General features: G+C 57.9%; 1 protein-coding gene across 4 annotated transcripts in view; it reads right to left on the reverse strand.

The window, feature by feature from the left end:
* Positions 1–1131: 1131 nt before the first annotated feature.
* SMG6 (SMG6 nonsense mediated mRNA decay factor) overlaps positions 1132–22270 on the reverse strand; it is a 172803-nt gene continuing 151664 nt past the window's right edge. For 2 of the 4 annotated variants that reach the window (XM_077836597.1, XM_077836595.1), the window contains exons 15-19: positions 19309–19458; positions 11512–11665; positions 7398–7609; positions 6984–7065; positions 1132–4594 (exon numbers count right to left, since the gene is read on the reverse strand). In XM_077836597.1, coding sequence (XP_077692723.1) covers positions 4464–4594; positions 6984–7065; positions 7398–7609; positions 11512–11665; positions 19309–19458 — 729 coding nt within the window. In that variant the 3' untranslated portion in view covers positions 1132–4463. The remainder of the gene's footprint in view (positions 4595–6983; positions 7066–7397; positions 7610–11511; positions 11666–19308; positions 19459–22270) is intronic. The other 2 variants (XR_013348254.1, XM_077836596.1) reach the window with 2 other exon arrangements.

The following is a 22270-nucleotide window of genomic DNA, read 5'->3' on the forward strand; positions in this document are numbered from 1 at the left end:
CCTGCCTCCCCTTTCCAGCTGCGGAGGAACTTGGGCACCAAACGGGCTCCCCAGGCAACTACGGGCTTGGCTAGGGCCAGGAATCCCAGGCCAGAGCCTGACACGGGCTGCCCTTAGCCTTGCAGCCATCAGGGACAACGCTGCAGAAGCTGCGACCAAAACGCAGGGGGAGGGAGCGTATCCAGTGCGTGGATCCAGGTCTCCCTGCCCCCTCCCGGTTTGTATATTCTTCTGATTTGTACACGGGCATTTTGTCCCGTCCTTTTCTATACTCAAAACCAAATGAGCAATAAAGTGACATTAAACCTGAGGTCCCAGCTCCTTCTTTTGGTCTGGATGGGCCCAGCCTCTGCCCTGGCAAACTCCGCTCCTTAGGGTCAGACATGGGAGTGGGCAGTCAGGTACTAGCCCAGCTTGGGGAGGGCAGAGGATGATGAGGGATGTGGCTCCAAAGCCCAGCTCTGGGGCTAGTGGCTTCTTTAAGGTGTGCGGCCTGGGGGAGAGGCTGTAATGCAGTTTTCCCCCTGACTCCAGGCACATCCTGGGGCACCAGCGAGGGTCCCTTGGGGCAGAGGTGCTGCTGGAAAGGGCAGCCCTCGGAGGCGAAGCCAGGGCTGTGGTGGTGTTTCTGCTGCAGTCCAGCACTGGGTCTGGGGGAGACAGGCTCCCCCCGCAGGGAGAACAGCTCAGGGGGGGGATGATAGGCTCCCCCCCGGGGAAAACCAGTACTGGCAGGGGTGACAGACTCCCCCAGCAGGGAGAACAAGGTCAGTGAGGGGTGATAATGGACAATTCACCACTGTGGAGCCGCTGTGGTGCAAGCGGAAATTCTGGACTGGCCGCAGGGCGCCGGGGCAGATGCTCTGCCCAGGGCTGTGCAGGAGGGCAGGCTGGCTGGGCACCATGGGCCCTTGCTGACCTCTTTGAAGTCAATGGCAAAACTCCTTCTGGGTCTCTAGGGAGCCTTCTGCCCTGGTTGGGAAAGGGGGGCCAGGTTCCATTCCGCCCCCAAACTCGGCAGCCTTTCCCGGGGCTGGAGCTGCTGCCGGGCCCAGCTCGGGCTGCAGGCCCATGAGTCCCAATTCCCACCTCCGCTGGGAACAGAACAGACAGAGGCAGCCCAGAGGAGCATTTGGTAGGAAAAACTTATTAAGAAAACATCTTAACAAAGCAACACAACTCATGGCCATCACCCCTGAGGCCTGGCCAGGCCCCGTGGGCACCAGGTGAAGCAAAGGACAAGAGAGTCACAGGGGAGCCAAAGGGCAGGGATGGAGCAAAGCCAGCACCCGGCCAGAGGGAGCAGCCAGCAGCCCTGGGGGAAGCAGGAGCTCCCTCCGAACTGTCATTAGCGTGTCCTTGCATCAGGCTGCTCATTCACATGCCCACGGTGGATCATGCTGCCAGCACTCAACCCAGTCATGTCCCAGAGCAGTTCCTGCAGCCCGGGGCCACATCTCTGAGAAGCAGCAGTGGGTGCCAGCAGTGACCAGGGGAGATGATGGGGGCAAGTCCTTCCATCAATGGGGTGCAGGGGAGGGCACGGCGTGTCCGGGCTGGAGCTGACTGTCCCTTTCACTGAAAAGCTTTCCCGGGCTGTCGGCTGGCCAGTTCTCTCCTGACGCTGGCTCAGCAGGGGCTGTTCAATGGCAGAGTTCAGCAGGTCGTCAGAACAAACGTTTCCAATACAGCCCGGTTTGGGGAAAAGCAAATGGGCAAACGTCGCTTAGAGCGAAGCCCAGCCCGCCCAGCTCCTTGCACAGATCACACCAGCAGCATCCGCAGGCGGCTCCTTGGCTGGGTACGGTGAGTCCTAAGGTCCTGGGCTGGGTGTCCAGAAGCAGACAGCAGTGGCTCCAGCTTGAGTTCCTTTAGCACCATGCGCTGGCCTGGAGACCTCCCCAGCAGCTGAAGCGGGACGGTACCGGCCTTACTGCTCTGCGTGCCACAGACCTGCTCCGCAGCCCCACCTCGGTCCACGGGCTCGTCACCCAGCCAGGTGCCCAGGTGCCTCCTTCCGTCGCCTCGGCGAGAGCTGTGACAGGACGTCAGGGTCTGTAGTGAGACTGTGAGGCCCTTTGCAAAGCACCTGGCTAGCACTGGTTGGTGAGCACGCAGGACTCAGGCTGCCCCAGCATCTGTAATCTGCACAGCAGGGCTGGGGGCTCAGCCCTGAGCCCCACCTCTGTGCCATACCAAGGTCCCAGATGAGGCAGCCCCTGGGGAAGGGGTGGATGAGCTGCTGGTGGCGAGAGAACACCCCCCCTCCCCCCCCCGGTCTGCCAGTGAAGCAGCTGCCTCCCTCTCTCCTGAGAGAGGCCTGAGAGAGCACTGTCCCCCTCCCCCCCAGGCTGAGCAGCCAGGAGCAGCCTCACTGGCAAAAACCAACAGCTGGCTTCGGTCCTGCTGCCTCCCTCTCCAGCCTCCATCCACTCCTCCCACAGGGCCCTTCGCACCCTGGGCTCCTGCAGAGATGCTGGCCCTGTGTGGGGAAGGCCTGGGAGTACAGCTAAGTCCCTAGAGAGGGCAACATTGCACCTTCCTTAAGGTGCTGGGTACCTGCCTGGCCACAGAGCTCCAGAGGCTGTTCTGCAGAGGCCTGGCCTAGCTGCGGGAGCTTGGAGGTGACTACAGCTCCCTCAGCCTCTGCCCCCTGGGCTGCCCCACTAGGGCTCGGTCTCAGACTAGGAGGGCTGGCTCCATGGAGGAGACAGAGCTCAGCCACAGCTGCGTGGGCCTCTCTGGTCTGCACTTGCCCAGCAGCACCAGAAACCGGCACCAGTGCCGGGTACTGTGGGACCCTTTCCACTCTGGAGAGCATGCTGTCTGACAAGGCTCAATGAGGCAGATGACAGGGCAATGGGGTCAGCTCAAGGGCTCCCCTCCATGCTGAAGGGGCAATTAGGCCGCGCAAAGCTGCTCAAGCAGCAACCATTGGCAGTTCAGTGTCAGGGTCTTAACTGTTGCCCAGCCCAGCTGCTTCTGCCCTCTGGCCACAGGAATAATTCACCTTCTCCTGGGTCCCTCTGGCCCCGTATGACAGCCCCTGGGAAAGTGAGCACTCGAGAGCTCCCTCAGGACCCCAAAGCATGGCCTGTTGTGATCTCAGGGTGACTCAATGGAGAGTTTTATTGTAACGTCAAAGCCTTAAGAGCAGGTTACAAGCATGACAAGAGGCAGGGAGTGTGTGGGGCAGGATCTAAGGGTGTGTATCTGGTATGGGGGAGCAGAGCAGGGGGCTCAGGAGGTATATGAGGCAGAGGGTGTGTGGGGCAGGGGGCAGAGCAAGGGGCTCAGGAGGTATATGGGGCAGAGGGTGTGTGGGGCAGGGGCAGAGCAAGGGGCTCAGGAGGTATATGGGGCAGAGGGTGTGTGGGGCAGGAGGCAGAGCAAGGGGCTCAGGAGGTATATGGGGCAGAGGGTGTGTGGGGCAGGAGGCAGAGCAAGGGGCTCAGGAGGTATATGGGGCAGAGGGTGTGTGGGGCAGGGGGCAGAGCAAGGGGCTCAGGAGGTGTGTGGGGCAGAGCAGGGGGCTCAGGAGTAGATGGGGCAGAGGGACAGAAGCAAGCATGGAACAATGCTGCCTGGGTATTTAATGCTTTTCCTTCGCGTGAAAGTAGCGCTGGAACCTGAGCAATAGGCCACCCCAAAGCTTGAGGTGATGTTCTCAGAGCAGAACCTGCTGCTCCCGCTGGAGAGGGGACCAGAGCATCTTCAGAAGGGGAAAAGGAGCCAATATACATTACATCCAGCCAGGCTCCGCTGTTGGGAAGTGACGAGGCTGATGTGCTGGCCCAGCTGCAGCAGTGGTCAAATCAGGGGCACTAACACGAGCTGCCACAGAAGTGGACAGATGAAGGAATCGAGACAGGCGGAGAGGAACAGCCAAGGTGTGAGCGAAATGGCCAGAGAGAGCAGGACAGACCCTGACCTCCACATTCACAGTGCCTCAGGGGGCGCAGCCAGGGCTCCAGCAGGAACACAAGCCCCTCTGGAAACCGCTAGCAGGAATTGCCACAATGCCAGGTCCCTCCCCCTTTCCGTAGCCAGTTAACAGACAGGAGGTTCCCATTCCCCAGGCTCTCTGGCCCATTCAGAGCACAAGTCCAAGGAGAACACTGACCTCCAACGGGAGCTCTCTCCAATCAAGGACGCTGACGAGCAAGAGGCTGAGACTGGCAATGGGGCTAGCCCAAAGTTTCCCCCAGGGACCAGTGCCCTCCTGCTCTGCCGCCCCGCTCTTCCCAAAGACCATGGCAACCCGCAGAGTCCTAGCCTCCACAGCAGTGACCTTCCCTTTGCAGCACGGCCATTCGCGGGTGGGTTTGAAGACGTGGAGTTTATTGTTCATTGATGGGTCGGGAGGCAGTGGTGGTGGTGCAGGGCTGCCTCAAAAGCCATTCTCCCACCAGCAACACGCTGCGTCACTCACGCGGGGACATCTCCTCCTCAGTCACACCTGCTCAGCCCTCCTGGGCCCACTTCAGGAAGGTGGGAATGTCTCGCACGGGCACGTTCCGGGTCAGTGCCTTGACACGCAGGTTCCGATCATCTGTGAGCAGCACCACCTCTCTGAGCAGACGGATCGGATCATCTGAAACAATCAGCAGAGAGGACGTGTGCTTAGGGCAGCTCCTGTCCGGAGGGGGGAGATAACCAGGCCCTGCCAGCCACCTGAACTCTGTTGTCAGCAGATGTGGGCCGTGTAGCCACCCGGTTCTGCTCCACCTAATGCTGCCCTCAGCTCCTCCCACAGCTGCCCTGGCCTGTTCTTTACTTCTTTCTGCTCGGGCTGCTTCTCCCACTCAACTTGGTTCCTTCCTTCATGCTGCCCCTATGCCTGGCCCAACCTCCCCTTCCTTAAGCCCTGCCAGCTGCAGACACATGCTCTGCCCTGGGCACAGTCCCAGTGGTGCTCTTTGGTATTTGGGGAGCATATTCTACCTGGGGTATGAAGCATTATGTACTGAAGGCAAACAGCAAGGTGTCCCCATGCCTTGCAGGTGCCCTGGACAGGGCATGACCCTTCCTGACACCTGTGGGGTGTGGTTCAGCTGTCCAGCTCATGAGCAGATCATTTCTGATGGAGCCTCATGACTTCTGCATACTGACCCCTGAAGCCAATCAGAGACAGCCCTAGGGCAAGGCACAGAAGGCATGCTGGTCCCTATCCCAGATTAGATCTGACCCCTGTATGTATCCCCCCAGCATGCACATCCGTCCCACACACACCCTGGAGAGGGCCCTGCTCTGCCCCAGGCTGGGGTTGTGTGTAAAGCAGAAAGCACAGAGCAGGCAGGAATACGGCCTTTGATGTACGTTCCAGCAGGACGCTGGTGGTCGTTGTAAGGTCTTTAAAACCAAACTTTATTCTGAGAGCCATTTTGCCTTTGAAGAGCCACAAGCATTAGGGCTTTGCTGGGTTAGACAGAAAGAGCTGAGCCCTGAGAAATAACTGAAATGGTCTCGCCCACCAGACAGATGAACTGCCCTGCACACATCATGCTGGACTGGGGCTGTGGGAGCTCTGCTTACATGACCGTGGAGCAGGGGAAGTGAACAGGGTGCATGTGAGCAGCTGGATCCTGTGACCAGAGCACCACTCCTATGAGCACCGGAAACACAGTACCTCCAAACCAGGGCTTGGAGGGGAAAAAAAAGAGTCCATGGAAGCCCACCATGGGCCCAGGATCTGCTGCACTGGGAGGGGCAGGCCCAAGGGAGGGTGTCTAGGGACCTGCTGTGTTGTAAGGGGTGGGCCCATGGGAGGGTTCCTGGGACCTGATGAGTTGGTGAGGGGGCAGACTCATAGGAGGGTGTCCTGGGACCTGATGCATTCGGGGGGTGTGGGGGAAGAGGCTCATAGGAGGGTGTCCCGGGACCTGATGCGTTGGGGGAGGGAGGGCCCCAGGGATCCGTTGGCAGCAGGATCAGGAGGTTTTGTACGGACACTGAGAAATGTGTAACAATAAACATCCTCTGTTCTGAGCCTGGTGACGTGGCTCCTTGTTACAAACCAGAGGCTGTCAGCTTGTCAGGCCCCATCCACCATAATCCACATGATTTTAAAATTCAGTATCACTTACGCATAAACATTTGGTGACGGTTTCTCTGTGAATCTGACAAGTTAAGCTGCTAAGAATTTGCACTGACAAATGTGCGTTGATTTCTTGGGCAGCTGCTGATGTAATTCCCATCCCAGCAGCCCCTGCAAGCAGCTCCGGGATTGTCTGATTTTAAAACATGGTGCCAGACGCCAAGTGGGCAAACGGAGGGGAGGGCACTGCTGTGCCAAGGGAAGAGCCCCAGCTGACTAGGGTGGGGACAGCCCTGGGATACGCACCAGGTGCCACTTCCTAGGGGACAGCTACCCTAGCAATGCGGCGGTAGCACTGGTGTGTAGACACTAATCCGGAGATGGAAGGGGTTCTTCCATCACTGCAGACACTCCACCTCTCCGATAGGCGGTAGCTAGGCTGATAGAAGAATTCTTCTGTTAACCCAGTGCTGTGTACATGGGGCTTAGGTCAGCTTAATTATATTGCACAGGGAGTGAACTTTTCCCCAGCCCTTAGCGATGCAGTTAAGCCAACCTACCGTAGTGTGGAGCAGCCCTTAGACTGTCAGCTGGCCAAAGCAGAGGCCGTGTTTGATCAGCACCAGCACACGGCACCCTGATCCCGCGCGAGGCCTCTGGCAATAGACTAAGCAATGAGCAGAATACTACTCCCAGGAGGATGGAGGACAGGCTGCTCCTGTGGCCCTAAGGCTCCAGGTTTGGGCATGTGCCAAGGGACACTGGGCTTTTGTACAGAGGGTGCACACAGCACCATGTGAGGGGAGGGGAAGCCAGAAGGACCGGACTGATAAACTCTCTGCCTTCTTGGGTGCCCGGCACAGTCCGTGCCTGGCATGTGGGGCCCAGGTCTCTCTCTCAGCTGTCTGGGCACAGCGTGTGAGTGGCCCTGACCCTGTGCTTGCACCTTTGTTGGCGGGCATGAAGTCCTTGGCCTTGTCATTGCAGTAATGGAGACAGCAGGACAGAATCAGGTCATCGTTGTTGCCCTGGAAAGAAGGACATGACTCATGTCAGGAAAGAGAACTACTGAACTATGATCCCCACTGCTGGGCAGCTCCAAGCACATCCAGCTTGTGGTGGGGAGCGGCCTTCCTCTCCCACCAGCATGGCTGGAGATGTGAAGACCCAGCGAAAAGAGGGTTCCTCCCCCTATGCTCCTGGGTGAGGGAGAGCTGCCCTCCAGCCCTGGGATGCACTCTGCCCACATGCATGGAAGAGCTGCCCAGCTCCAGCACCCCATCACCACTGCAGACACAGGGCTGCCCATGCTGCAAGCTTCCTCCGAGCAGTGTCCTCCTTGGGCCGTGCCTCCCTTTACCTGCTGGCCGGTGGTGTCTTCGCTGCGGAAGGAGATGGACTCGAGCTCGTTGCCTCGGCTAGTCAGAGCCCTCATGCAGTTGTCGCGATTCTCAAAGCGCTCCTCCAGGAACTCAATGGATCTCCTGGCTTTCTCCTGCAGCAGGCGGGCATGGCTCCCGGCCCGATGCTCCAGCTCTGGGCCCTTGGCCAGGCCATCCAGCTCATTGATCACTTGGAAACAAAAGGGAAGAGGAAGCTGGGTTAGGATGCAGCAGGATGCTCTTGGGAACTGCAGCCAAAGCCTGGCACAGACCTGCCAAAGGGCCTTATGGATAGGGCACTAGACTGAGACTCAGGAGATGCAGGTTCAATTCCTGGCTCTGCCACAGACTCTGCAAGTGACCCTGGGAAAGTCACTTAATCCCTGGGCCTCAATTGCCCACCTGTAAAATGGGGAGAATGCTTTTGCTTTTCTCTCCCCCTGGCTCTGTCTTGCCTATTTGGACTATACGATTTTCAGGGCAGGGGCGGTCTCTCAGTGTGCACAGCACCCTGCACAATGAGGCTGGATCCCGGGGGTTCTCCAGGCACTACTGTCACCCACTCATGATGGGCCAGATGTTTTACTCAGAGCTCACTGAACTGTCCCACGGCTGAGGGATGGGAGGGGAGAGTCTGTGGGGAGGCCAGACCCTGGGCAGTGCAGGCTGGAGGACGATGCTGGGCCATCCAGTCCCATCTCCACCTCCTGGCTACAGCAGCTAATCACTGATGGTGCTGAGGAATGCACCTGGCTAAGTGCTGCACATGTGGGCAGTGCGCATCCTGCAGCACCTTCACTGAAGCCTGCAGAACTCCTGGCCCTGCCGTCTCCCCTGCAACAAGCCCCATGGCAGCCACTGTCTCCGGCTCAGGGTGGGAGGTGAGATTGCCAGTTGGCTCTGGTCCCCTAGGCAGGACGACGCACACAGCCCCAGAGTGCCAAGTGGGGTGTGGAATCCCCAACCCCCTGCAGGGCTGGTTGGAGTAGGGAGAAGCGAGACCCCTCCTGCCCAGCCTGTGGGACAGAGGCTCCTCTCTGCTGCCCTGTGACTGACACAGGGAGGCAGACACCATGTGGCCCTCCTGACACGCAAAGCCTCACCCCAGATCAGGCTGACTCCCAGGCCTGCTGTTCATTTTGCCTGGCTGAGGATTAAGTCCTAGAGCCTTCTGTACTGGTGCCAAGGGACAGGAAAACCTCAGCCTCTCCAGCACCTGAGGGCAGAGCGGGGGCTTCTCTTGCCAGCACGAGAGACCGCAGCAATGCCCACAGGGGCTGTCGGACAGAAAGTGCTGGGAGACCCTGGCCCACTGCCTCTCCCGATAAGAGACACCCCAGGAGGCACTTCCATCCGGCAGAAACAGCCCATGTGTAAGAGAGAGTGGGCATGGGCAAGTGGGTGATCACTCTCTGTGCACACGTGTGAGCGGCCCTGTGCACGGGAGGGAGTGAGTGAGCCTCCGGGCGCAGTCTGGCTTTCAGACATGGCTTAATTTCTGAAGATTCTTTCCAAGCTCCAAGCCAAAGCCCTGAGATCAAGTGGGAAATATGCATTCCTTGGGGGCTTGGGGAGAGCGTTCGGGGTCTGAGGCCTCTCCCCAGTGCTGTGAATCACTGCACAGGGAGCCTGTGTGATCCCTCTGTTCTAGAGGGAGGCTGGCACTCATTGTCTGGGTATTCAGATGAAAGCTCCATAGAGCTGCTTCGCTCCTCACTCATTCCTGACTCCAGAGATCCACTGTTGCCATTTCCACACACTGCACGGCTGGATTCGGAGGGGGGTGGGGGCGAGGGAAGTGGTGCAAAAACGGAACATCAAACAGGAAAAGCTGGTATTCCATCCCAAAATCCGCTTTCCTGCTTCCAAACCAAACAGGCTTCAAAGGGGAGGCTTGTTTGTGCTTCTGCACCAGGCCTGTCTTCTCTATGGCAGGTCAGGCTCAAGGAGCAAGGAGCAGGTTAAAGAGCAAGAGAAACAAAGCAAATGGAAAGCTGCACACTTAACCCCTTGCTGCATCCCGGGGGCGCAGGGTTCTGTGCAGCCTGAAATCCGAGAACGGGACACTGTGCTGAGCACCTCTGCTGTTAGGGGAATGCTGTGCTTCCCGCTCCCGCACCTGGGGGCCAGCTCAGCTCCCTCAGCCAAGCGTTCACGCTGACCCCAGGGGACAGATTTTATAATTAATTCACAGGGCTTTGTGTGTGTGGGAGAAACCAACCTATGTCCAGCACAGCCACAGACGTTGCTGCTTCAGCATGCTTTACTAACAGCCAGCAAGGAGATCTGACAGCCTTGTGAGGTGACGCCCCATCAGCCCCACTAACATGGGGGAAACTGAGGCACAAATGGGAAAGTGGTGTCAGAGCCAGGATTAGAATCCAGAAGCTCAGGCTACGCTGTTTTCTCGTGGCTGCAGGCAGCTGGAGTCAAGCAGCACACACACCGTCCTAGCTCCCCAGTGACTGACTGGGCTGTGGTTGTAGGGTGGGGACACCACGTTTCTAGCCCTCTGGTTGGGGCTTGGGGTTACCCAGCTTCAATCAAACCACACGAGAGCTGAAGGGAGGATGCCAACATTCTCAGATGCTGTTAGCGTGGGTTGCATAACCCCCCAGGGCTCTGTAAGCTTCCTTCCCTTTGCTTCCAAAGCCCTGGAGCTGGAATGCTGAGCAGCTGTGCACCCTAGGGTTCCCATGCTGAGCTGGGCAGCCAGGTGATGGCTCCCCCTCTACCATAACCAGGAATCCCCCCCGGACAGGAATTCCCGCTCTGCTGCCTGGTGCTGACCATGGCCCTCCATGGAAGAGCCGAGTGGGCAGGAGGGTAGAGCATCTTCCAGGTGACAGAGCTCGAGCTATGGAATTCCTTATGGTGCCCACGAGTCCCTGAATCTTACTACTGCCCCGAACCCTGCAGGGACACCTGCCCCGCAAACACAACGCAGAGAGAAGAATGCCCCTCCCAGCCCTCGTGGCAACAATCCTCCATTCCCAAGTGCACTATGCCAAAGCGTTTCACACAGGTATGCTTGTCCCACTGCCCACATGCTACATGTAGTCCTGCTCACTCAGACTGGGACAGACCTACGACCACTGACCCCAGCCAAGAGAAGCCAGGGCCCCAAGGTTGGGAACTGAGGCAGGGACAGCAGCACTCTGGGGCACTGGGCCTGGAGATGCTTAGCTCTGGTCCTGCTTCTGCGTCCCTCCAGGAATTCTCTGGGCAGCAGACTAGTGCTGACTGGGGCTCGGGCTCCAGTTACGCAGCCCTAAAGCGAGCCGGGCCAGAAGGACGATACCTCGAACCCAGGGAGTGATCGGATAATCAGAGCTAAGGCAGCTAACCAAACCTTCCCACAGCCCTGGGAGACCACCCAGCAGCACAGCCGTTATCTGCCAGGGCGAGTGTTTACCAATAACGGGAACCAGCTTGGGTTTTACTGCAAGCTTTATAAGGAGAAAAAGAAGGGCTGGGCTTCGCTAGGACACAGGCTGGCCATTTATTCCGGCTGCCTAAGCCCCAGATCAGCCAGGCTAAGCTGTCTGCTTGGATTGTTTAACAATTCCCCCACCCTGTTCCTTTCAAAATTCCCTTGAAATCCCGCTTAACACCCTCCCGCCTCCCACAGACCTGGTGCCCTGGCATCCCACAGGCCCCTGGGGAAGGGGGATCCAACCAATGGAGCAGACTGGGGGCAGAGCCATGGCAGAAAGGGAACAACCAGAAGAGTGTCTGCAAGAGACCTGCCAAAGGGCACGTGTGGGGAGTGCCCACCTGCCCAGGCACGTGGCTCCAATAGATGAACCCTGGCCCACCCCAGCCTGCCCAGCACCAATGGCAAGAACTCACATGGGGTCATCTGCTGGCTCATGAACACAGTGATCCATTACGCGGCCCATCACTAACCAAGGCACCGCACAGACAGCAACAGACCACACAAGTAACTAGGGGCCGTGCGGGATGGAGGGGGGTCAGCCTGCCGAGGGCTCCACATGGGAGACTGGGACCTGCCCAGCTGGAAGGGCACCACCCACTGCAGGCAGCTGCAAGGGGGGAAGGGAACATGCACCTCGCTCTGGCCTTACTCACCGATCAGGGGCACCACCAGGATGAACTTCCGCCACTCCAGCAGCCTCTTCAGGCTGTTCAGGTGGTCGATGAAGCCGTTGGTGTCTGGTACTAGGAAGACAGGTCTGATCTCCAGCTCCATCTGTCGCATCTGGCTCTGATCCTTCAGCACAGCCTGTAAGAGCCCAGAGAAAAGGTGAGCAGGGGGCCTGGCCACAGCAAGCCCCCGATCTGGCGCATACCCCAGGCTCCGATTCTGGACACCCTGGTCAGAGCCTCCAAACACCTGGGCCAGAGAGAGCTAATGGGACTTACAGCAGGGAGCTGTGTCCCACCCCCCCAGCACCTCAAGGCCTTTGCCTCCCTGGGCATTCAGCAATGCACTGCAGGGGCACTCCCCTCCACAGGGCCGTGTGCAGAGCACTTCTCAAGGTAAATCGGGCTGAGCTGCAGCACACTCCGCAGCGGCTTTACTGATGACACTCAGACTTGGGCTATAGCTTTTGTACCTGTGTAACTATGCCTGGGAGGGGTGAGATTTCTTACCAGCAGTTACACTGGGACAATCCCGTGTCTGGACACAGTTACACTGGTATAAAGGTGCCTTCTGCTGGTGTGGTTTATTCCTGTTCCTGGACAGGAACAGCTCCACCGGCATAAGCACTTTTAAACCATACACTGCAGCCACGCAGAGCGCTTGTGTGGTTCCCAGCTAGTTCAGAGCCCACTAAGATGTAGCTGGTGCTCCAGTGGGCAGAGCTCTTGCAGGGAACGCAGGTGGACGTGGGGCCTAGGGAGGGCTTTGACGTGCTAGGGGTAGGCTAGCTCCTCTGGCTGACGGTGTGGGAGAAGGGCAGTGAGAAAGCCACATTCAGAATTCAGACTAGTGGCAAGGGACTGCAGGGAGAGAGGCTCCCAGGCAGTGGCTGGCACCATGCCATTCTGCATGCTGTGTAGAACATGCCCCCTTTGGCAAGGGCAGCCCCCACTCTCCCTCACTTGGGAGCAGAGGGGTTAAGTGTAGGTGACAGGTCAGGCCCCACTGGATAGCAGGTTTCAGGGTTACTGTGAGAGGCTGTCTGAACAAACAGCTCACTCCCCATATGAGACCCTGTGTGCCTATGCACATGGGTGATGCCTGGCCTGAGACCCTGTGTAGGACCCCGCGTACACGCCCAGTGTGCAGGTGACCCCATCTGCGTGCCCCCTCGCATGTGGCATTTGCTGTCCCAGCTCTCACAGACTGTACCCATCAGACTCCTGGCAGCTGCGAGCGGTGCCTGTGCTGGTCGTCACGTCCCACTCCGCTCTCCGGGCCGCCCGGTGAGAGAAGGACACAGGATGCGCAGGGAGTGAAAGAGCGAGGTCGTGGGGAGTGTGCCAAGTCCCCTTGCAGCTCCAGGACGCTCAGGGAGCCAGAGGGAAATTCGCCTTTGCAGAGTTCAGAGGCCGGCAGCGAGATTTATTTTTGTTTGTGTGAGTAAAAGGCTGCAGAAGCCTCTGGCCAAGGGGACGTGGGGGGAGTGGCCTGCGATTCATACAGCCTCTCGCTGGCCTTGTGCCAGAGATGCAAGAGAGCCTGTGAGCAGAACCGAGAGGCAGCAGCCACATTAACTTTTCAGCTGGCACTGAGGGCACGGGAGCCTGGATCGTGGCCAAGAGGAAGAGAAACTGGGCTGGGAGTTGGGATCCTGGGCTTCTAGTCCTGTGTACGTGTAACTCTGGGAAACCACTTCGTCTCTCCGGGCCTCAGCCTCCCATCACTAGAATGGGGACACTGGCCCCTCCTCACGAGCTGGGAGGCCAGGCTGTGTGAAGCCCCAGGAAGCCATGACGGACCACAGAGCACTGTCAGCATCGGAGCAGCACAGCCGCGCTGGATGAGACGCACTTTGGGCTCTGGCTGCCAGTGGGTGAGGCCAGCCTGGCTCCAACCCGAGCTCCTGGGGCAAGAGGAAGCGAGTGCTCTGCGCTGCTCTGGCAGAGGGTGCAGTGGCTCACTCACATGCCAGGAAGGAGGGTAGCTGAGGACCAGGCAGCATTCCACGCCCTCCGCCAGCCCATGGCCTGGAGCCGCGGATTCTGCCCAGCACTCTGCCCCAGTGGGATACTCTAGGGTGGTCTGCAGCACTTCCTGCCTGCAGCCAACTCCTCATGGCACTCAGCCCTTGGGCCCAGGGAGTGCAGGGGGCTGGTGGGGGGGGGGGTGTCTTTCAGCTGCCCCAGCTAGTGACAGCAGAGATCAGGCACTTCTGAACACATTAGAGCCCCAAATTCCCTCCATATCAGCACCAGCAGGAACCCCCTGGGGAGGCCGTCCTGACAGTGCCTTGTGTCTGAAAATGGAGCCAGCCACGGGTAACAGGCTGGAGCCCAGAGGCTCTGGGAAGGCTCCCTGCTGGGCAATACCCATCACAGTGCAGACTGAGGGGCTCTGACGGATCCTGCTTCCCCTGGCTCGCACTGCTCACGGAGTGAGGACAAGCCACTGACCACCAAGCCTGGGCAGAGGAGCCCCGGGAAGCGATGAGCCGTGAGCCAGCCGCAGGAGAAGCCCCTACCCAGGGGGGTATTAGCGGCACGACAGTCACTCCACCAGTCCCCCTGCGCCGGCAGGGGCACCAAGACGTTCCTGCTCTTGTCCAGGTGCCCCTGCCACTCGGGCTCTGTCTGCTCCGTGGGGATACAGGCGGATTTTCCAAGGGCCCGAGAACAATGCCTGTTACTGGTCTCTGCTCCAGGGTTTCCTAGTTCCAAGGTTTGTCGGCAGCGTCTTCCTCAGGAGTAAACGTGCCCCGTGCCTGGTAGTGAGCTGGGGCCGCCGCCGCGGTGGAGCCGCCGGGGGTGGGTGCATGCCTTCCGCAGCCAGCAGGCCCCCGCCCCTAGGCAGGTGCATGTCAGTGCGTGTGCACCGGCCGCATTGTTCCTCAGTGGAAAGCGTGAATGGGATGTGGCTATATTTAGAAAGTTACTCACGCAGCCGCCACAAAGGAGCGGCTGCATCTTAAGGGGGCGGCCGCTGTGTGTGCTCGGAGGGGACAGGAGTGAGGCTATTTTGGGAAGACATGTCATAATTGGCTGCCCAGTTAAGCTGCTTCTGTAATGTCGAGCAAAACAATAGCAGCATCCAGAGGAAGAGCCTGTTATGGTTCAGGTGGGATGTTTCTGGCGGTTCAGGAAACCTGACCGCTCCCAGAGCACAGCAGTGGCACAAAGGACAGCCTGGACCAAGGGCTCGGCCAAGGGGCGGGGGAGGCTGGGAACCCAGGCAGCAGCCAGCGCTTCGGAAGAGAGAACATGGCTGCCAGAGGGGCCCCGCTGCCATACACAGTTAGAATTACCTCCAGGCTCTTTTCTCTCCCACCCCATCACACCCCAGATGGGGCACCAGGGCTCTTCCCTGGAGGGAGTGTCCGCGCTGCTCACCCCCGTGCCCAACTACTGCTGAGGGACTCGGGGAAGGGAAAATGGAGACGCCTGTGTGACGATGTGACGCAGCAGGGAGTGGGGAGTGTTGACCTGGGAATGTGCCCTGGGGATGGGAGACCTGAGAGCCTGTCACCTGAGCCAGGAGGGGGAGGGGGAGGTAACACCTCTACTCAGCAGAGGCTGCAGCAGGGAACCTGCTGGGGGGGGTTCAGTTTCAGTTTGGGGCTGGGTGGAGGAACGCAGGGAACCCAGGGCTGGGGTCTAAGCTCCCTGCTCCCCCAGAAGGACTTGACTGAGGGGTCCTGGGTGCACCCACACGCTCTGTTTTGGACTGTGTTCCTGTTGTCCAATAGCCCTTCTGTTTTACTGGCTGGCTGAGAGTCTCAGTGAATCCCAGGAAGAGGGGTGCAGGGCCTGGACTCCCCCACGCTCCGTGACAGCCTGTCCTGGGTCCCAGGACGTGCAGAGGAATGCCCGGTCCCAGCACACTGGGAGAGGAGCAGCAAATCTCTGGCCAGTGGGATCGGTCTGAGAGGACCACAGGTGCCCAAGGGAGCTCCTGGCAGAGGGCTGAGGGGTAGATCTAGCCCCGCACCAGCCACCTCCCTGCACTGGACACTGCTCCACTCAGGCTCTTCTAGGCCCCAGGCCCAGCTGCTTCCACCTTCCCCAGAGCTGGAGTTAGAGTGTGACAAGAAATAAACTTCCTGCCATCCCCTGACCCTGTGGGAGTCCCACTTCCCCAACAAGAGAACTGCGGGGCCCAGGTAAGAGGGGTGCAAAGGACCTTTGGTGCATCTATGCCAGCGTGTGAGAAGAATATAAGAACTCAAAAAGCTGAACTCAGCCGTGTGGTTCTAAGTTTAAACACAGCAGCACTTATGCTGGCTGGGAACAAAGCAGAGGAGTGGGCAGACATGCCAGCTGGGATGAATGCCAGGAGATGGGTGAAGGGGGCACTAGCCCAGGACTCTGCCCCTGCAGGGAAGGCGAGCCAAGAGGACACCAGCCCAGGGCAGAGAGAACAGGGCTATGAAATGTACAGGTAGACAGAGCTGAAAGTCTATGCCGTCTGGCTCCTGCTCCAACCCCTACTGCATCAGGGCACAGGCCTTCAAAGGGAAGGAGTGTGCTTCAGGCCACGATCCTCTCCCTCCCGGGAAATGGAACAGGAGCCAGTCCCTTAGAGCACTGGTTCTCAAAGCCAGTCCGCTGCTTGATCAGGGAAAGACCTTGGTGGGCCGGACTGGTTTGTTTACCTGCCGCATCCGCAGGTTCGGCGGATCGCAGCTCCCACTGGCCGCAGTTCACTGCTCCAGGCCAATGGGGGCTGCGGGAAGCAGCGTGGGCCAAGGGACGTGCTGGCCGCAGCCCCCATTAGGTGTCTCACAAACTACTGCACTCCACTGCATTCGGTGGGCTCAGATACCAGCCCTTTTGTGTGAGACAAAGCTGACTGAAGGATCTGAAGCAGTGGCAAATGGCCAGTATGCAACTTGGCGCACATGCCTAAGGGTCCTACAAGGCTTGGGGCTGGCCTTCACTAGTGACCTAGGGTGGGGAGTCATGCAACCTGCCAGCAGCCATGATGGGAGATGGGGAGCACGGCAGAAAGAACACCGAGAGCAGACATGGGCAGGAAGTGCCAGAAGATTCAGCTGGGAAGAATGCAGCTAATCCAGCTGGGTGGGGAGAGCTAATCTGACCTGTCAGTCAGTCCCTCTGGGGAGGACGGAACCTGGGGCAGGAATGGCAGACCCAGCCTGAGAGGCAAGGGTGGACAGAACATTAGAGAAGGGCTTAAAAGAGCAAGGGCAAAGGAGACGGGTGGGATTCGGGGCTGCATGCACAGAGCAGGGAGGGGAGAATCCCCCTCCACAGGGCTGCTGCACGCCCTTCTAGGCACCACAGAGCCTGACAAGCTGCAGGGGGCTCAGTGAAGAGCACCAAAACCAACCAGAGGACAGGAGGGATTGAGATGTGGGGAAAGGGAGAGAAAGAGGATAGCTCAGTGGCCAGGGCACTACCCTGCATGGTGGGCTCAACTCCCTGCCCTGCCACAGATTCTCTGTGACCCTGGGCAAGTCTCTCATGATACTTCTACACTGCAATAACCCCTCCGTGGTCCCGAGTCTCAGAGCCAGGTCAGTTAACTGCGCCTTGCGGGGCTACAAATTGCAGTGTACATGTTTGGGCTTGGGCTGGAACCTGGGCTCTGAGACTCCGCTGAAATGTCTACACCACTGCAATGGTAGAGCCCTGCAGCCCGAGCCAGCTGACCTGGGCCAGCTGTGGCCATGCTGCTGGCCTTTTACTGCAGCGTAGACATTCCCTAAGTCCCTCTGGGCCTCAGTTCCACATCTGTAGCGTGGGGATAATGACCATGCCTGCCCCACCTCTGGGAGGACACACACATTAAAGCCTGTGAGGTGCTCAGATGCTACTTCAGTGAAGGGGGCCACATCTACTGCAGCGAGGCAGACTGAAAGCTGCTGGCTCAGTGGGGAAGAAGGGGGCAGGTTGGGAGACAGCTCCACCCACCGCACAGAGGGGAGGCCAACTTTAGAACAGCCTGGAGACAGAACTAGGGGAAGTGGGATAAAATCAAGGAGAGTGTCAGCTGAGTCTCAGGAGAAAGCCGCGCCTGGCTGTGGAGTCTCTCCCAAGAGAAGGCTCAGAATCCCCACTGCTCCAGGCAGTGAACACTAGGTAGGATGAAATGCTGATGAGCTCACTCCCGTCCTGCTCCCTAGCTCCTCCAAGTCCCTGCCTCAGGCTGTCGGTCAGCACCCACTGCAGCATGAAGGCTGGGGCCCTGCCCGTGTCCTGCTCCATTCTCTTCCCGGCCAACGCTGGGCTGAATTACTTTACTCGAGCCCCAACGAGCTCTCCTCCACTCCTTAAAATCAGGCTCCAAGTGCACCTAAGCTCCCAGCTGCACATCCCCCGACACTGCCCACGCCCTCGTGCTGACCTTCATCCGGCTCCAAGCCCCGGCCCAGTGAAGCTCTGGAAGAAGGGCGGAGTGCACTGGAAAGAAACCCCATGACACCCTCCGGCAGCCCCCAGCTCTCCCTGTGCAATGGGGTGTGGAGATGTACACAGAGGCAGAGAACGGCTCTGCTGTCCCGGGCTAGCGGCCCGGTCGGGCTCTGCAAGCACTGCCATCCCTGAACACGTGCAGTTCCTGTTTGCTGTGTCTGAACACGGAGCTGGGAAGTGGGGAATTTACTGACACCTCCCACTTAACAACCCTGGGAGGCTGGAAGGCTTCAGGCCGCTGTAATTTACAGCCCCTCTCTCCAATCTCCGTCTCACTTGCTGCTTTCCTTGTAGCATTAATGTGACCCAGATCCCTGCAGCAGCAGTGGGATGGTTAATGCAGGGCAGCCCCTCCCTCCCCGCACAATTCCGACCTGCCCCTCAAGAGGGATTTGTAAAAAAGGGGAAACATCCAGAAAGGTTGGGGTGGGTTTGGAAGTGCAGTGCCGTGGTTCTGGGCCCCCAGCCAATAGCTGGAGGGTACACATGTGTGCGCTCTCCCAGTAGGGCCTTCAGCGGCCCTGTTTTACAACCACCTCGGCACAGACTGCAGAGTTCACGCATCTGGCCAGACAGATGTATCTGGCTTACGTTCAAGGCTGGAAAATGAAGAATTATGGAAGTGAAGGGCCCTGGGCATTAGAGAGTGCGGAGGTGAGGGGGAGGGGGAACCAGGGAGAATTTTCCTCTGCTGAGAAATCCTCATCTGGGCTGCGAGTGTGGAGGAGGAAGAGGGCCGGAGAAAGCAAAGTGGCCAATAGCCATGCATGTGGGGTTGCTCTTAAAGGGCCAGTGTGCTCACAACCAGGGCCCAGCTCCAAATCCAACCAGTTTAGTTCACAAGATACCACGGGGGAAAGCTCTAGGAACTCAATAGGGCTAGAGTAAAAGAATCTCTATCTGTCTGCCTGTGTTGCCATAGTGATGCTTTGGTTACAGCCATGGGCAGCAGCATCTCCCTGAGGGGGCTCTTTAATTGACTGCGGAGATCCCCCACAAGGCGGAAATGCAGAGCCCAGCTCTGGACCCCTGACACGCACATCGTGAGGCCTGGCTGTGCAGATCCCTGACCGGAGGATGACCTCGCACGGGGGGGGCAGCACAGTGACAGCCTGGCCTAGCTTGTCCCTGGGTTTCTGACAGGTTTGCATTCACCTTGGCCTGGCCCCTTTCTTCTGAAGCCAACGGAGGCTTTTCCACTCACTCCCACTGGAGCAGGATTGGGCCCCATGTGACCTGGAAGGAAAGCTCAGGCTTCTGTGAGACTCCCCAGTAGCTCCCTGCCCCTGGACACAACAGGGAGAACAGCGGAATCCTACCCTCCCAGCAGGGATCCAAGTGCCCTACCTGAATCTTGTCCTGACGACGCTGCTGCTCAGCTACTTTCCTGGCCAGTGCTTGCTTCCTGGCTCTGAGTTCCCTGATGTCAAACTCTTCTCCACTGACTTCAGCCTCAGAATCATCTTCAAATGCCTCGATCCTCAAGTCATCCTCCTTCTTACAGGAAACCCAGACAAACCAGAAGAAGAGAATTCATTATAGGTGAGAGTCAGCGACACTGAAGGCCCCTCCCCAGCACACACAGCCCCCCGCCGCTCTCTGACACTCCTTGCGGAGGTTTCAGTCTATTTCTGGAAATATTAAACAAAAAACCAAGGGAAATGACCCTCCTCCCCACCTACCGTCAGTTAACACAACAGGGCTGAGTGACACCAGAAAGGCCAGGAAATCCAGAGCTGAGGCTTAGAGTAAGGAGGGTGTGGTGGTTAAAGCGCTGGTCTGCTTTCAGTTCCAGGCTCTGCCAGACTCCTGGTGTGACCCTGGACAAGTTATTTAACCTCTGTGAATGGGGAGAATGCAGCTGCCTTTCGCCCACCCTTCCTCTGCCTTGTCTATTTAGACTGTAATCTCTCTGGGGCAGAGACTGCTTCCTATCATATGTCTGTACCAATGGGCCCCAACTGCAGCTGAGATCTCTAGATTCTACCGTAACACAAGTAAAAACTTGTAATAAAGGCTGGAAACACAAACTGAGCCTTCTGCCACTCGAAAAGGAAACTTAAATTCCTGGATTCCAAGGCCAGAGGGACCATTAGATTGTCTGGTCTGCTCTCCTGTGTAACTCATGCCAGTGAACTTCCCCCAGCGCTCCATGCATCAAGCCTGTTCTTTCTGCCTGCACTACAGCAGATCTTTACAAAAGGGAAGTCCAATCTGGATTTAAACACTCCAAGTGCAGAGAATCCACCCATCCCTTGGTGAGCTGTTACCCTCACTCTGAAACATTGGCACCTCATTTCCAGTCTGAATTTGTCTGGCTTCAGCTCCCAGCCCTTGGGTCTTGTTCAGCCTTTGTCTGCTAGACTGAGGAGCCCTCTCCGCTCACAGACCTTCCTCCAGGTAGGTATTTACAGACCGCGATCAAGTCACTCTTCTTCTTCTCTTGGCTAGCACTGGCTGAGCTTCTCTCCCGTCACCGTAAGGCAGGTTTTCCAGACCTCGAATCGTTGCAGCTCCTTTCTGAGCCCTTCCAGCTGGCCCATGTCCTTTCTGAAGTGTGGACCCCAGCACTACCCCCGTAATGGTCTCCCATGGGCCGTATGCAGTGGGATCACCTCCCTACGCCTGCTCCATATTCCTGGGCGGATCCAGCCAAGGATTGCATTTGCCCTCTTAGTCAGCCCATCGCTTCAGCTGGTTTCCACTATGACCCCATGTCCCTATCAGAGTCCCCACTTTCCAGAACACAGCCCCCCTGTAAGTGAGAGCTGCATTCCTGTCTCCTAGCTGGAGGACCCAGCCTTTGGCTGCATTAAAATGCAGGTTGGCCAAAGGCGCCCAGCTTCCCCGGTGATCCACATTGCTCTCAAGAACTGCCCTATCCCACCATTATCCACCACTGCACCAGTCTGGGCCTCAGCTCCAAACTTTACCCCCAGGGATTTAATATTTTCTTCCACACCACTGACAAGAGACTGAATAGTGTTGGGTCGAGAATGGATCCCCGTGGGACCCTTCTAGAAATGCTCTGTATTGGACTTGGCCTCTGGCCTCATCGTGGTTCCAAGGCAAGGCGTACAGCATCCTCTGGGTTTTGCACGAGCACATTCCTAGTTAACAAGCTGACTCATTTAAATTTCTGACTAGCTCCTGTATGGTGGTTGATACCCTGGGTGACTGCAGCAGGCTGTTCATGTGTGCTGGTCCGGGCCAGTAAGGATGTGAAGTTGCCTGAGGGAATTGAGTGGGAAGGGCTCATATTGTGGGCTTCTTGTCCTGTTTCAAGAAATTCCCTTGGAAGGGCCTCAGGACTAGTCAGTGTGTTGGAGCTGAGGAGGAAATGGCAGTTCCTCTGCCACACTGAGCTGCATGGCTATAAACTCGATCCTGAGCCTGAACCCTGACACTCCCCTCACCTTCCCCTGCTACACAGGGCACTTGAAGGTTTAAACTAGAGTAAATGGTGGATTCTTTGTAACTTGAAGTCTTCAAACAGTGATGGGAGGACATCAATAACTCAGCCAGAGGTCAGGGGTCTGTTGCAAGAGAGGGTGGATGAGGCACTGTGGCCTGTGATGTACAGGAGGTCAGACACGATGATCATGATGGTCCTGTCTGGCCTTAAAGTCTATGAGTTTTTGGGTTCCAGTTCCTGTGGAAGCCCCTGTGCTGGAAGTTAGCCCCTGCTCTTTATGCCATATGGCATGGTTTGGAGGTCAGTTTGGTTTGCTCAGATGGTCTTCATGGGACTATGCCCTTTGGGTCCTGGGCCTCCTCAGACTTTCCCATTCATCAGGACAAGCCTCAGCCACACACAGAGCACCAACTGCCAGGCCAGGGGATGAGGCTTTCAAGTCTCAACAAACCCCTGGACCTGGCAAGAGAGGCGAAGGCTGACAGCCTGGGACAGAGTGTACTAAATCTCTGGGCACCCCCAGCCTCAGCGCAGCTCGGAGCGGCTTTCAGGGAGCACAGGGGCTGCTCACATATGCACTGGGCACCTCATGCTTCCTGGTTTCACACTCAGTAATTTTACTGAGACCAGGCTGGGCCACACATTCAGCAGCTCTTCCCTCCGAGTGACCCTGTAGCCATGGGAAGGAGGAAGATGGAGCCCTCAGACTCACTTCCCTCTCAGGAGAGCACAGACCACAGCGAGAGGTAGAGAGATGGTGGCCCCAGTGAGGGGCATAGTTCAGATGTGCAGCCTGCAGTGTTGTTTCCAGGTTTGGAATAAGCTCGCCCAGGGTCAGGGGATGGTCACGTTGGCCTGCTGGAGGCTCAGCTCAGACCCAAATGCAGAAGCTCA

The sequence above is a fragment of the Eretmochelys imbricata genome, chromosome 17 (assembly GCF_965152235.1).
Source record: "Eretmochelys imbricata isolate rEreImb1 chromosome 17, rEreImb1.hap1, whole genome shotgun sequence".
Lineage (NCBI taxonomy): Eukaryota > Metazoa > Chordata > Testudines > Cheloniidae > Eretmochelys > Eretmochelys imbricata.